Raw genomic sequence first — 15,414 nt, 5'->3', positions numbered from 1 at the left:
AAGTATTGGAGTTTCAGCTTCAACATCAGTCCTTCCAATGAAGATTCAGGCTGATCTCCTTTAGGATGAATCGGTTGGATCTCCTTGCAGTCCAAGGGACTCTCAAGAGTCTTCTCCAATACCATAGTTCAAAAGCATCAATTCTTCGGCACTCAGCTTTCTTTATAGTCCAAATCTCACATCAATACACGACTACTGGAAAACCCATAGCCTTGTCCAGATGGACCTTTGTTGGCAAAGTAATGTCTCTGCTTTTTAATATGCTATCTAGGTTGGTCATAGCTTTTTTCCCAAGGAGTAAGTGTCTTATAATTTCATGGCTGCAGTCACCATCTGCAGTGATTTTGGAGCCCCCAAAAATAAAGTCAGCCATTGTTTCCACTGTTTCGCCATCTATTTGCCATGAAGTGATGGGACCAGATGCCATGATCTTCGTTTTCTGAATGTTGAGCTTTAAGCCAACTTTTTCACTCTCCTCTTTCACTTTCACCAAGAGGCTCTTTAGCTCCTCTTCACTTTCTGCCATAAGGGTGGTGTCATCTGCATATCTGAGGTTATTGATATTTCTCCTGGCAATCTTGATTCCATCTTGTGCTTCATCCAGCCCAGCATTTCTCATGATGTACTCTGCATATAAGTTAAATAAGCAGGGTGATGTTATACAGTCTTGATGTACTCCTTTTCCAGTCTGTTGTTCCACATCCAGTTCTAACCTTTGCTTCCTGAGCTGCATACAGATTTCTCAAGAGGCAGGTCAGGTGGTCTGGTATTCCCATCTCTTTCAGAATTTTCCACAGTTTGTGGTGATCCACACAGTCAAAGGCTTTGGCATAGTCAATAAAGCAGAAGTAGATGTTTTTCTGGAACTCTCTTGCTTTTTCCATGATCCAGCGGATGTTGGCAATTTGATCTCTGGTTCCTCTGCCTTTTCTAAAACCAGCTTGAACATCTGGAAGTTCACGGTTCATGTACTGTTGAAGCCTGGCTTGGAGAATTTTGAGCATTACTTTACTAGTGTGTGAGATGAGTGCAATTGTGCGGTAGTTTGAGCATTCTTTGGCATTGCCTATCTTAGGGATTGGAATGAAGACTGACCTTTTCCAGTCCTGTGGCCACTGCTGAGTTTTCCACATTTGCTGGCGTATAGAGTGCAGTGCTTTCATAGCATCATCTTTCAGGATTTGAAATAGCTCAACTGGAATTCCATCACCTCCACTAGCTTTGCTCATAGTGATGCTTCCTAAGGCCCACTTGACTTCACATTCCAGGATGTCTGGCTCTAGGTGAGTGATCATACCATCGGGATTATCTGGGTCGTGAAGATCTTTTTTATATAGTTCGTCTGTGTATTCTTGCCACCTCTTCTTAATATCTTTTGCTTCTGTTAGGTCCATACCATTTCTGTCTTTTATTGAGCCCATCTTTGCATGAAATGTTCCCTTGGTATCTCTAATTTTCTTAAAGAGATCTCTAGTCTTTCCCATTCTATTGTTTTCCTCTATTTCTTTGCACTGATTGCTGAGGAAGGCTTTCTTATCTCTCCTTGCTATTCTTTGGAAGTCTGCATTCAAATGGGTATATCTTTCCTTTTCTCCTTTGCTTTTTGCTTCTCTTCTTTTCACAGCTATTTGTAAGACCTCTTCAGACAGCCATTTTGCTTTTTTGCATTTCTTTTTCTTGGGATGGTCTTGATCCCTGTCTCCTGTACCATGTTATGAACTTTTGTCCATAGTTCTTCAGGCACTCTATCAGGTCTAATCCCTTGAATCTATTTCTCACTTCCACTGTATAATCGTAAGGGATTTGATTTAGATCATACCTGAATGGTCTAGTGGTTTTTGCTACTTTCTTCAGTTTAAGTCTGAATTTGGCAATAAGGAGTTCATGATCTGAGCCACAGTCAGCTCCGAGTCTTGTTTTTGTTGACTATATAGAGCTTCTCCATATGTATAAACTGGTGACTTAAAACAACAGAAATTCCTTATCTCATGGTTTTCTCGGCTTTTCCATTGGCTCAGCGGTAAGAATCTATTTGCAATACAGGAGACAGGAGTTCGATCCCTGGGTCAGGAAGATCCCCTGGAGGAGGGCATGGCAACCCACTCCAGTATTCTTGCCTGGACAATCTCATGGACAGAGGAGCCTGGTGGGCTACGAAGACTGACCTTTTCCAGTCCTGTGGCCACTGCTGAGTTTTCCAAATTTGCTGGCATATAGAGTGAAGCGCTTTCATAGCATCATCTTTCAGGATTTGAAATAGCTCAACTGGAATTCCATCACCTCCACTAGCTTTGCTCATAGTGATGCTTCGATAGAAAGAGTTGGATATAACTCAAGCGACTTAGGCGTGCCTGCAACCCCTTTCTTTCAATTTCTACTTCCCTAATTACCAGTGAAGCTTAGCACCTTTTTTATATTTATGTTTCTGCCTCTCTGAATGCCTGATCATAAAGTTTTTTTCCAACAATAGGTATTGGAATTTCAAAAGACCCCAATCTTAATTATATAGACACATTAATTCTTTTTGAATAGACTCAATGTATTTTGTTCTTTAAGAAGTAGTTTTCAGAGAAATCATAAATATAATTACATGTGGACACTTAAAATTGGAAAAGGACATTTGTGAGATGTGAGCTTTTTCAGATGGAGAAAAATCACCTGTATGAGCAGAAGCTACCAAAAATAATATTATTGACTGTTCCACCCTACTGAGACTTTCACCGTCTGCCTTATTTTTTCATTTGCTCACTTTTTTTTCTACCTCCAGGGTTCCTATACTTCTCTCAATAACCCGTCAATATTATTTTAAACACATTGAACACATTCCAAAATCTGTCAGCTTCATCGTCCCTCCTGCAAATTCCCCTTCCAGAATCCTCTGTCCTTCATTCTAATAAACCCTGTTGCCCTCCCAGCCAGCAATGTATTGATAGCCATCACTTGGGACATCTCTTCACATCTCTCTGCTGTTGGATTCTATTGCTCTCGTTCCCATCCTCTCTCTTTTATGGCATATTAAGACACACTTTTATTTGATGGAGCATATTTCTAAGTCTTTCTCAGAAAAGATTTAATAAAACAAATTGTTTCCACATTAGTTGAAATGTCATTTTTTCGTTGTAATTTCGGTTTCAGTCTTGTTTTAATGGTAAATTCCTATTCTTTTGCTGATATCTATTACTAAGTGATAATTCACTTACCATCACATGAAATGAACCAACTAAATAAAAGCATAAAATGTATCTTTCATTTCATTTATTTATTTTTGCTACTTTTACACCTGGTTTTTATGATATGTCTGGGTTTAGAATTCTAGATCAAAATCATTTTCCTTCAGAATTCTGAAGGATTTGATTCTTCTACTTCTCAGCAGTGCTGTTGAAAAGTCTAATGACTTTCTGATTCCTAATCCTTTATTTGTAACCCGCTTGTGCTTTGGGAGTCTCTAGAATAATCACTTTATTCATTCCTGGATGAATTTTATAATATGCCTTAGTGTAGTCTTTTATTAAAATCATTTTTACTAGTTACTCATTAGGTTCTTTCCGTTGAGAAATATACTGTTATTTCCTTTGAATCTGTGACATTTTCTTCCTTAAAAAACTGGGCTAGTCTTCAGCTTACTGGAACTCTCTGGTTATAAATTAAATCTCTTAGAGCCTCTGATTTTTCTGTTTTGTTTTTTCTATTCATTTCTATTTCTTCATGTTCTTGTTCTACTTCCTGGGAGATTTTCTTGCCCTTAACCTTCTAATATTTCATTGATTTAAAAAAAAAATTCAGCTAGCAAATTTTTAACTTCTAGGAGTTTTTTATTGTTCTGTTATAGTTCCTATTTTATGGAAACTTATTTGGTGGCTGAAATATTTTTAAACTACATTTTAAAAGATTGTTTATTGTGGTGCGTAGATGCTTTCTTGTGTTCAGCTTCTTGTGTTCCTGAGTTGGGTTTTGTTTTCAAGTTAGGTTTGCCTCTGTTTTAGGCTCTCTTTTCCATATTCCATATCACACCTACCATTTTGGATTGGTGTGAAGTTTTGAATTGCATTGAATGTTTGACTCAAAGTCAAATAATGTTAGTGGCTTAAAGAGAGAAGTTCTATTATGCAGTTCTATCTTGATTCCATTTTCAACTTGATTCCTACTGAGAAGATGAGGATTAGAATAAATGAAATTGTAAGGTATTTTCTAAATATAAGAATTCCAAATTGGTGATTCCCACAAATCTAATTAGAGTAGACAGAATTTTTGAATAAGGTATTCACTAATTCACTAATTCATTTGACAATATATATTGACATTTACTATCATTAGGAACTGAAATTAACTTTGATATTGTTGGACTAGATGTACAACTTTTAGTTCTGATTTTTTAAAAAATATTGCTTTTTAATTTTTAACTCTTAAACAAATTTTAATTAAGCTTTTTAATCTTTTAGAAGGCTAAAGAATAGGAATCCAAATTCCAAATGAACCTTATCAATTATTGCCATGGACAAATGGACCAAGGATATAAAATGAAATCTTTTCTGAATTATATTTCACTAGGAGATGTTAGATTTTCTAGACAGGAGTGAAGACCATATCTGAATCTGTATTAGTTTTTATAGGGAGCTGTTAAACTCAAATGAACCTCATCTATTTTATGGAACAGGTACATAGAAATTGTTTATCTTTCTAAATAGATATAAATCCCTACCCAGCACTTGCCAATGACTTGTCATACAGTTGTAATAAAATTGATCTAGAGATATTTCACATCCAGAAGAGACATCTAATTTATTACCATAGTATTCTGTTTATATCAGATATATGAAGCTATGCTATTAGAATAACAGAGACTCATTTATAATCCAAGTATATGGGCTTCCCTGGTGGCTTAGCCAGTAAAGAATCTGCCTGCAATACAGGAGACCTGGGTTTGATGGCTGAGTCAGGAAGATCTCCTGGAGAAGGGAATGGCTACCCACTCCAATATTCTTGCCTAGAGAATTCCATGGACAGAGGAGCCTGGTGGGCTACAGTCCATGAGGTGGCAAAGACTCAGACATGACTGAGCAGCTAACATTTTCATGAAAGACTATGGACTTTAAAAAAATTGATCATGAAACAAATACAAAAGTAGAGAGAATCATTTAATGAATTAATAATTACCGATAGCCAGTCTGGTTCATTGATGACCTTTTCTCTGTCCTCTTATGTTAGGTTATCTTAAGCAAATCCAGGACGTCCTATCATTTCATCTAAAAATACTTCAGTATCTTTCTCCAGAAGATATATACTCTTTCTTTCTTTATCTTTTTAAATGTCACTGCAGTATCATTATTACACCTTAAGAAATTTAACATTTTTTACTTAAAATCATACTCTGAGTACTTGAATTTCTCTGATTATCTCCATTTTTTCCCTTTGTTTGAACTGGGATCCAAATAATTGCATATATTGCATCTGGTTTGTATATCTTTCAAGTCTTTTTTAATCTAAAGTTCCCTCACCTTTAAAAAAATAATAATCTTACAATTTGTTGAAAAGACTGGGTTGTATATTTGCTGAAAAGACTTTTCTTCTGAAAAAGTTGTATTTTCTGAAGAACTTGCTATGTTCTGGGTTTTGCTGACTGCATCCCTGTGGTGTCACTTAACATAATCTTCTGTCTCTGTATTTCCTGATGTAAACTGGTAGTTGGGAATAGATATTGGATACTTGACTAGATACAATCTTTATTTTTTGACATGAAAAAAATCTTCATAGATGGAGTTGTCTACTTCCTATATTGTATATGTTGAATTATTTCCTCTTGCATCCTATTAGGAGGCTTGGTATATCTGTTTTTCTGATTAAGATTGACGCATGGGTTCAGGAGCTGCCAGCTTGATCCATCCATTAAAACATTCCCCATCAGCTCTTTTCCAAATGCTTTTAGGAACTGTTGATGATGATTGAGTCCTCAAACAGACATTATGTACAGGGTGCAGAGTTTCTGAATTTGGAAAGTCTCACCTATTTCCAGCTTCCCACCCCTGATTTATCTTGCATGTTGGTCATTTATTGTCTTTTCCTTTCGTGGTGTTTAATAGACTTATTACTCTCTAGTACACCATTGCCCCACGTGTACTACACAGAACACAGCACTGCGAAGTACACTGGGAGAAAAATCTCCCTGAGTTCGAGGCCTGCCACATACAGTTTTTCCCTCTTAGAAATTTATAATACAGGTGAGCCTATTGAAGCTCTGAGGAGTCTGTCAGTAAAGAAACTTGATTAAGTTTCAAGTTTCATCAACTTGCTTGATCACTATATTCTTTTATCAGTAATACCTATTAGTATCCTGATTAGAGAAACACACCTTGAAATGCATCTCAAAGAAGAGGGAAAGGTGGAGGCGCTTGTCCCATCCTCCTGTGAGGCTTTCTGATGTTAAGGTCAAGACTCGGTAACATGGGCACCCTTCTAGGCTAAGAGCAAGCCACAGTTCACACAGAGAACTGACATACCATAATGCGTCTTGTGTTTATATGGTTTTATCTTCATTACATTGATTGCTTAAGTTTCTGTGCTTTTTGTCAGTGTAATCTACATAACCAACTTAGAATTCCTAATATGTTAATTACCGGTAAGAAAATAAAGCCCAACTCTAACAGTCACAACTTAAAATTTTTTCAGTTTGCTTTCTTATGTTACAGATTTACACGTGTACACCACACGCATTCATGTGCACACCCTCCCCTCCCAGAGCACACTTCAGTTATTTTATTTCCAGTGCAGTATTGGTATATGAGGAGTAATAAAGGGAATCATAGTACTCACTGGGTCTTTGCCTTCAGATATCAGCTCCAAATTGGTTTTTATGCCAGATGCCTACATGTTGTTTGTGGCTCGCTATGGAAAATGCAGTTGAGCACAATTAGTGAGAGAGACCGATTTTCTTCCACTCTGAGGACACCTTGAGTTTTGTACAATAAGTGTTTTCCATTAGAAGGAAAATGCTGTGCATTAGTGCTCATGAGAAAAAAATAGTGACTGCCAGTAATGCCATCAGGAAACAATTTTTTAAATGTTTTGCAGAACAAGCATGAATCGGTCATTAAATGGGGAATACAGCTTATTCAGACTTAGAACATGAATCACAATTCTTTTTGAAGTGGTGTTATTCTGGGAAAGTGTGAATTTTGATTTTAGGAACACACACAAGGGATACGGTAATAAGGAGTATAAGTCAGAACACTTCATTAAAATAAATAAGAACGGAGCCAAGACCCAGAGGACATGAAACTCTGTTTTGTGAGTCTTGTTGGAGAATGGAATGGGATAAGACATGAGAAAGCTGACATGGCATCACCAATGATCCCAGTATCGATTCAACCTGCTTTTGTAGCACTGAGCTGCTTGCTGCCTGGCTGACAGGTAATGGGGAGCTAAATTCAGACCTAGAGAGTTAATGTTTACGATGGAAGTTATACTGGTGCTTTTAAATTGAAACAAAGCTTGTCTTTAAAAATTATCAGGATTTTAAATGCTCTTCTGTTCAGAAAATCCAGAAAAAGGCAAAGACTACTTGAATTAAATATTTTAAAACAATAGACAACTCTGTTCTTTATGACGAGTTACTCTTAGGTTTGCTGTTCATAGAAGGGAAGATCAAGTGTAGAGTTTGACCGTGGAACTTATCTTCCACTTATTAGGTAGCTTTCCAAATACTATACTCTGAGGGCTATTTGTGCTCAATTCAAATACATGTTGTTAGGAAGATTAAAAGTAGAAGGATGGGACATAGGTCTGGAAATTACCCTAAAAACATTCTTTTAAATGCAACTTAAGGAGAAGGCAATGGCACCCCACTCCAGTACTCTTGCCTGGAGAATCCCATGGATGGAGGAGCCTGGAAGGCTGCAGTCCATGGGGTTGCTAAGAGTTGGACACGACTGAGCGACTTCACTTTCACTTTTCACTTTCATGCATTGGAGAAGGAAATGGCAACCCACTCCTGTGTTCTTGCCTGGAGGATCCCAGGGACGGGAGAGGCTGGTGGGCTGCCGTCTATGGGGTCGCACGGAGTCGGACATGACTGAAGCGACTTAGCAGCAGCAGCAGTAAGGTAATAAATTTGTATTCCTTGAGTAGAAAGCAGTTGAGAAATGCATCCATTTGTTGCAATTCTAGAATAGTATTTGGTGCATTACTGAGCCAAAACACAGATGAAAAAATTCTCCCACAATATAGGGCTGAATGATTTTGGTTCCGTCATTCATGAACTGAAGTCCAGAGGGCAGAAGTGACTTGCCCAAGGTTACATTTTAACTTGTGCTGTAAAAGATCATGTCTCAGCTTGGGAAGCACTTCATTCATTTCCAGTGTGAGACATGGTTGCATTTTATACCTTGACATTACTGTCTGGTCTTAAAAATAACTGATTATCCTGTGGGCTCATAAGAATAATGATAATGAGGGACTGTTGGAGGGAAGGCTGATTTTCCTTCTGGCTTGTGTCAGCTTTTCAGGAGCTGATCCCTAAGATTATATGTTGTCCCAGATCCCATGTTCTCTTCCTTAACAGTTTGAAATTTCAATAGCAGGTGAGCAGAGTGAAATGATTACTTCAAATGTCAACCAACAGGTTGCAACAAAGGGCTAAAAATGGAGGTGTTTGAAGAACTGTCTCTGAGTATCAGTGCATCTTGCAACCCCATGGCCTGGGCATTTTCTGCTTCCCACCCATAAGACAAAGTGGATAGCACCTGCCAAAATGTTGGCATTTATAATTTTTAGAAACTTCATGAGAAGGCTGACATAGACCCTACAAGAAGTCTAAGGAAATTTCTTGTGAAGGATGAAGTTTTAGGCTATGAAGAAAATTTCAGCTAAATAGGAAAAAACCATATGTGTGCTTAGTCGCTGAGTCATTTTCAACTCTTTGTAACCCCATGGACTGTAGCCCATCAGGCTCCTCTGTCCATGGGATTCTCCAGGCAAGAATACCGGAGTGGATTGCCATGTCCTCCTCTGGGGATCTTCCCAACCCAGGGATCAAACCCAGGTATCCTTCATTGCAGGCAGATTCTCTACCAGGGAAGCCCATACACCAAGATTATACTCCTTCACTTGGTTTAGGCTTTGATGTGTTTCAGCTTATTTGTTCTTATTTTAAGGCTAATAATGTTCACTCATTGTTTGGAAAACTCAGCAGTAGCCACAGGACTGGAAAAGATCAGTTTTCATTCCAATCTCAAAGAAAGGCAATGCCAAAGAATGTTCAAAGTGCTGCACAATTACACTCATCTCACATGCTAGCAAAGTAATGCTCAAAATTCTTCAAGCCAGGCTTCAGCAATACGTGAACTGTGAACTTCCAGATGTTCAAGCTGGTTTTAGAAAAGGCAGAGGAACCAGAGATCAAATTGCCAACATCAGTTGGATCATCAAGAAAGCAAGAGAGTTCCAGAAAAACATCTACTTCTGCTTTATTGACTACACCAAAGACTTTGTGTGGATCACCACAAACTGTGGAAAATTCTGAAAGAGATGGGAATACCAGACCACCTTTCCTGCCTCTTGAGAAATCCGTAGGCAGGTCAAGAAGCAACAGTTAGAACTGGTTCCAAATTGGGAAAGGAGTACATCAAGGCTGTATATTGTCACTCTGCTTATTTAACTTATATGCAGAATACATCATGCAAACATGCCAGGCTGGATGAAGCACAACCTGGAATCAAGATTGCCGGGAGAAATATCAGTAACCTCAGATACATAGATGACACCACCATTATGGCAGAAAGTGAAGAACTAAAGAGCCTCTTGTTGAAAGTGAAAGAGGAGAGTGAAAAAGTTGGCTTAAAACTCAGCATTCCAAAAACTAAGATCATGGCATCCGGTCCCATTACTTCATGGCAAATAGACGGGGGAACAATGGAAACAGACTTTATTTGGGGGGCTCCAAAATCACTGCAGATGGTGACTGCAGCCATGAAATTAAAAGACACTTGCTCCTTGGAAGAAAAGCTATGACCAACTTAGCATATTAAAAAGCAGAGTCATTACTTTGCCAACAAAGGTCCATCTAGTCAAAGCTATGGTTTTTCCAGTAGTCATGTATGGATGTGAGAGTTGGATTATAAAGAAAGCTGATTGCTGAAGAATTGATGCTTTGAACTGTGGTGTTGCAGAGGACTCCTGAGAGACCCTTGGACTGCAAGGAGATCCAGCCAGTCCATCTTAAAGAAAATCAGTCCTGAATATTCATTGGAAGGACTGATGTTGAAGCTGAAACTCCAATACTTTGGCTACCTGATGAGAAGAACTGACTCATTAGAAAAGACCCTGATGCTGGGCAAGAGTGAAAGCAGGAGGAGAAGGGGACAACAGAGGATGAGATGGTTGGATATCACCAACTCAATGGACATGAGTTTGGGTAAACTCCGGAAGTTAGTGATGGACAGGGAGGCCTGGCGTGCTGCAACCCATGGGGTCGCAAAGAGTCGTACACGACTGAGTGACTGAACTGAACTGACTGTATGTTCACTCTGTTGAGTTTCCAGAGGTATGATAAGGATCAAATTATTTCTTTTATGTCATTGAAGAGAGACAGTTGTATAGATTAAAATGTTCTTTAGAGTTTGACGTTTTATTTCATCATAATAGCATTTGGTTTTTAGTTGACCAAATTATGATTGTATTAATATTTCCCTGCTTATTTTAAAAAATGAAGTAATATTTCTATTTCCAGTAATTTATAGGCATTTTGATCACAAATAAAACTGGATGATTAATTCTACTCCCCAAGAATCCTGCTTTCTAAATCAGAGTGGTTTTACTTTAACAAATGTTTTTTCAGTTTAGGGTTCTACATGGTGATCATACTCTCTAGGGTGGAACGTGTGGAAAAAGGTGGCTGACCTTGAGAAATATACAGTTGCTGGGCTAGGATTCTTTCAGGGTTGAAATGGAGTAATAAAATCAGAAATCATGGCATGGTTTCTAATTTCAAACACAGAGTGTCTGACCTTGCCTAAATAGTTCAGGTAGAAACCAAGAAGGAACATGAAGAAGGAAATTGAGTTCCCCTCCAGGTGATATACAGCATAACCTTAATACATCTGGGATTTCAACGTGGGCCATTCATTCACTTTAGGGTCCAGAAGATGTTTTTTCCTGTATTTTTATTCTTGCTTGAAAAAGTTCTGATGAAAAATACCTCTATACCCCCTTTACTCACAAATGAAAAAATCTCCCTCCCACCACCCATGTTTATTCTTTGTTCTCTGTCTTCCTGAACTGGAGCCTACAATTTAAGATAAAAGAATTCTTTCTGATATGTATTTGGTTCTTTGGCTCTTTTTGAACAAGTCTTCTCTTGAAACCATGACGGGGACTTCCCAGATACCTAGACTCACCAGTATTTTGGATTCTTCGCTGCATGTTTCGTACCCGAGAGGGAAACGTATGTGGATCAGGGGCTTCCGTTTGCCCTGCTGTGTCGCATTTGTCAGCCATCACTTCCCAACGGCCTCGTTCAATGGATGATTGTTCATCCTCCATGCAGTGCCTCTTGTGCCCTGGCTGCACCTTCTGTGGGCCAGGAGACAGTGCTGTGGTCTGTGGCCTAAGTGAATTGTTCTGCAATCTGTCAGCATCTGCTAGGTTCAAGTTTTGAGGTGCGTTTTTGTTTTTTAGGTTGTATATGATGTACAACATCAGTAGTTTAACTAGAATATTTATTTTTAGAGGTGAAATGGTTTTAAGGGCTGGGACCAGGAGCTGAAATTGTGAAAATGTGTGATGACCTCAGACAGGCATAGGAGGAAGAACATTCTAGGTTGATTTATATTGCCCTGATAGTGAACTCATTGCCTGGGGTTTACCTGATTAAATGAGAGAGGTCCCTAATTTTATAATAATTACTATGTCAGTTTTGAGGAGCTCAGAATGTGTTTTTCTTTCTTTCCTTTTTTTTTTTTTTTTTTTTTTGGTAAGTGACTCTTCAAAATGTGGTCCTTAGGGAAATTACACATTAAACATCCAGGGTGTCTTAATTCAGCAAAGATTGTCAGGTCATTTCCAGCACAACGAGGAATGAGGACCATGAGAGTCTTGAGCAGATGAACATGTGGCAATGGACTTCTGAGTTCCATTCTGGATTACTTCCCTTAGCTGCATGGTGGACAAGAAGTTAACTAGTCTGAGCCTCAGCTTCCCAATCTGTAAATTGTGGGTGATGACATTTGGAGGCTTAAGGGGATAATGACTGTAAACAGCTTGGAACAGCTCCCCTACCTGGAGAAGGCCCTGTACACAGGGTGGATTTAGAGGTATTTTCAGTAGTTATGTTTTTAGTAGTGAATGAATACCCTGTATTTGAGGTACAGGATTTGGAATCAAGGTCAGGAGAATCGAGTCACCTCAATGTAAATGGATCGTTTTCTTAGTGTCCCATTGATACCTAGAGTCAGGAATGGTCTGAACCTTTGGGCAGAGCTATGGAGTACAGTCTCCCCTCCTGTCTCCAACCCCTTCCTGCCCCTCCTTCCTTCCTTCTCCCTTCCCTCCCCTTCCCCTCTTCTCCTTCTGCCTCCCCCCAGGATCCTCCTCAGCTGGCCTGGAGGCAAAGGTCAGCTGCTCCAGGTGACCTGTGTCTACTTCCTGTGGCCCCGGCTTCCCCTCTCCATTGGCCCTGCCTCCTGTTAGAAGTGAGAAAAGGGGGTGTAGCAAAGGAAACCGCCTCCCTGAAGATGGAGCCTTGTGAGGACATTTAGCTCTTCATTGCAGCCAGGCCTTGCTTCCTGCCTTCTCTAATAACCAAAGATCCTTGTCAGGAGGGTAAAAATTACAAGCATTTTTATCATTAGAATAGTGGCAGTTATGTGTATCCATGTAAATAATAGAGGCTTTCAGTAAAATGTGGCAAGGATTATAATGACCTCTTGTTAATGGCTGAAAAAAGAACAGGTGGGCCTCAGGGCTCCGCATTTTCCCCACCTGGGTTTCCATGTCTACTCTGCTTTTTGCTCCTCTTGAAACTGGTTATTTGTAATTTTGCCACATAGTCAAGCTTCGGGGAGGGTGGTCAGTGGCGCAATCCACAGAACATGGTTTGTAGCAAGAGCTGTGCTTTTAGTTTTTTCAAATCACCTCCTCCACCGTCCCCCGCTTTGCCTTCCCTTTAAACCATGTATGAGAGAGTTTAATCAGAAAAGGGGAAAATAGATTATGCCCTGCTGTTGCTAGGTAACCAGAAAAATAACAAACCCAGTTAGAGTTGATATTGAAATGATTTTCCCCAGGAACCTGGCTACTCTTGCTAAGTGATTCGTGGGGTGTTAACAGATTTGCATATTGGTGAGGCTGCAGGGTCTCCGTCCTTCATGTCCTTTCTCCCTGCCTCTCACCCACATCAGGAAAATCCCAGGTACATTATTTGAGTCTTCTAGTCAGTTCTTGACTTTGAGATACTGTGAGGGAAGATCCTTGCAGAGGCAGATATGGCTTATTGCACATAGCCAGAGTAGATACTGTATTTCTAGGACATTGAACCCCTTTTCAAAAATACCTGGGACCCCTTTCTCAGCAGGTGTGGTGTTTGATCAGCTTACAAATGGTGACAAGTCTTTATTTGTTTCACATTTTACTGGGAGTATTTTGTAAAGATTTTTTTTTGGCTCAGGAGATGTTTGTACACCCAACCAAAGATTTTAATGATTTTTATTAAATCACAAGATATCTGTTTTGTTCCTTTCTCAGGGGACTCCGCCATTCTCTCCATGGCTGGCTCTGTGGGCACGGTATTGCCCAGCCTTTGAGGGCTCCGTCTCTGATTCATAGTGTCACCTGCCTTGTGGGTCTCAACCTGACTCTCCTGTGACCTGTGCTTTCTGTCTGTTGCAGATTTGAACATCTCTCAGACTGCATACCCACCCCTCCATGACTCAAATCCACACGGCCCTCGGCTGCAGACGTTTATAGCAGAAGAAAAGCTAAATCTACAGAGAGTGACCAGACAAGATGGGGAAACTGGAAATGGAGCAGAAGAAAATATTGTTTACCTCTAATTGTGTTGTTATTTTTCCAAATGAGACAACATACTGGCATTTTGGGGAGATTTCTTTTTTTTTCCTCTCTTGATGTGTGTGACTGTCCAAAGTACTTTAGGAGTAATGTTTAATATTTTGTGCAGGTTTATTTGAGGGGCATGAGTCTAATAATTAAATTATTGAAACAACTGTGTATCATCATTAACTTATCACACCTAATTTCAGATTTCTGGAGGAGAAATTGACTTTAGATAAGCAGGAAAAATTTCAAAGTTATTGGAACCCTAGAGTAGAATCCCACATAGTGTTCTCTACTGGGTCATCTGGTTTTTGGAATGCCTCTTAAGATCGAGATGAAGCACTTTGGATGGAAAGAGTAATATAATGGGCAGACTTTCACAATCATGGAAGCTGGTTAGGGAGAGTGCCCTCAGGGGCCTCAAAGGCAGAGAAAGATGTAGGAAAAATCTTTTCTTGGCTAGTCTTGGGACATCAAAGGAGTCAGTCATGGTGGAGAGTTGCAACAGTCCGCATGCAACCAAGGAGTCCCTGTCTGGGCACCTGTCCTAACCAGCTGGCCGCTCTGCTACGGACACAATCTGGACACTTAGGACCTGGGCCAGAGCCTTTTCAGGTGCACTTTCTAGGTCTTAATGCTTGTGGTCTTTCAAGTCACAGTTCAGCATTCTCTTTCAACACAGCCCAGAGGCAGAGCCCCAACAAACCAGTATGATGTAAAACTTCAGTAATGAAATTTTATTACTGCAGCGAGGCTTTAGTCATGACCTTGCTTCCGTCACCTGGCCCTGTCTCCACCAGCTCCGGAAGCACCAAGGACAACCACTCACCGGAAGGACCTCTGCCCTGCAGTGGTTCAAGGATAAAGGCTGCCCTCTTGGTGGAACTTGCTGCCGGAATGTGCTTTTCCACAAAGGAACATTGGCACATCTTGCCTTCAGGGTAATAGGAGTCTTTTGTGAGAAAATAAACCAAGAAATGTTTTCAGTTTGTTCTTCACAAGTATTTGTATATATTTTGGTCAGTGTCAATAAATATCTTTTACCTCAGCCTTTCACTTTGAAATTTTTAAATTGTGTTGAGCCATTGTAAAATATATACATCACCCTCAAACACAACCTCCCCTTATTAAAAATGAAAATAAAGGAGAAGTACTAAACTCACCCAGACATTCAATACTGCTTCTGGCCATTTTAGTCACAATCATATTACATTCAGAGACTAATTTTCACAGATGGATATGTCTTATTAAAATTTTAATCAGTCACTTCATCTCCAAGATGAACTTCTAAATGACAAGATGCATGTTCTATTCCTCAGGCATCTAGAGAGAAAAAAATCTATCTTCCCTCTCTCTCCAATAATGTCTATTCCA

General features: G+C 39.5%; 1 protein-coding gene across 9 annotated transcripts in view; it reads left to right on the top strand.

The window, feature by feature from the left end:
• Positions 1-15,088, top strand: part of ARHGEF28 (Rho guanine nucleotide exchange factor 28) — a 350,788-nt gene extending 335,700 nt beyond the window's left edge. For all 9 annotated transcript variants that reach the window (XM_044932457.2, XM_044932463.2, XM_025270861.3 and 6 more), the window contains one exon: positions 13,876-15,088. In XM_044932457.2, coding sequence (XP_044788392.2) covers positions 13,876-14,039 — 164 coding nt within the window. In that variant the 3' untranslated portion in view covers positions 14,040-15,088. The remainder of the gene's footprint in view (positions 1-13,875) is intronic.
• Positions 15,089-15,414: the final 326 nt, after the last annotated feature.

Source organism: Bubalus bubalis, chromosome 19 (assembly GCF_019923935.1).
Source record: "Bubalus bubalis isolate 160015118507 breed Murrah chromosome 19, NDDB_SH_1, whole genome shotgun sequence".
In the NCBI taxonomy this organism is placed as follows: Eukaryota; Metazoa; Chordata; class Mammalia; order Artiodactyla; family Bovidae; genus Bubalus; species Bubalus bubalis.
Note: the sequence above shows the minus strand (reverse complement) of the source record. Positions and strands in the feature narration are given on the sequence as shown.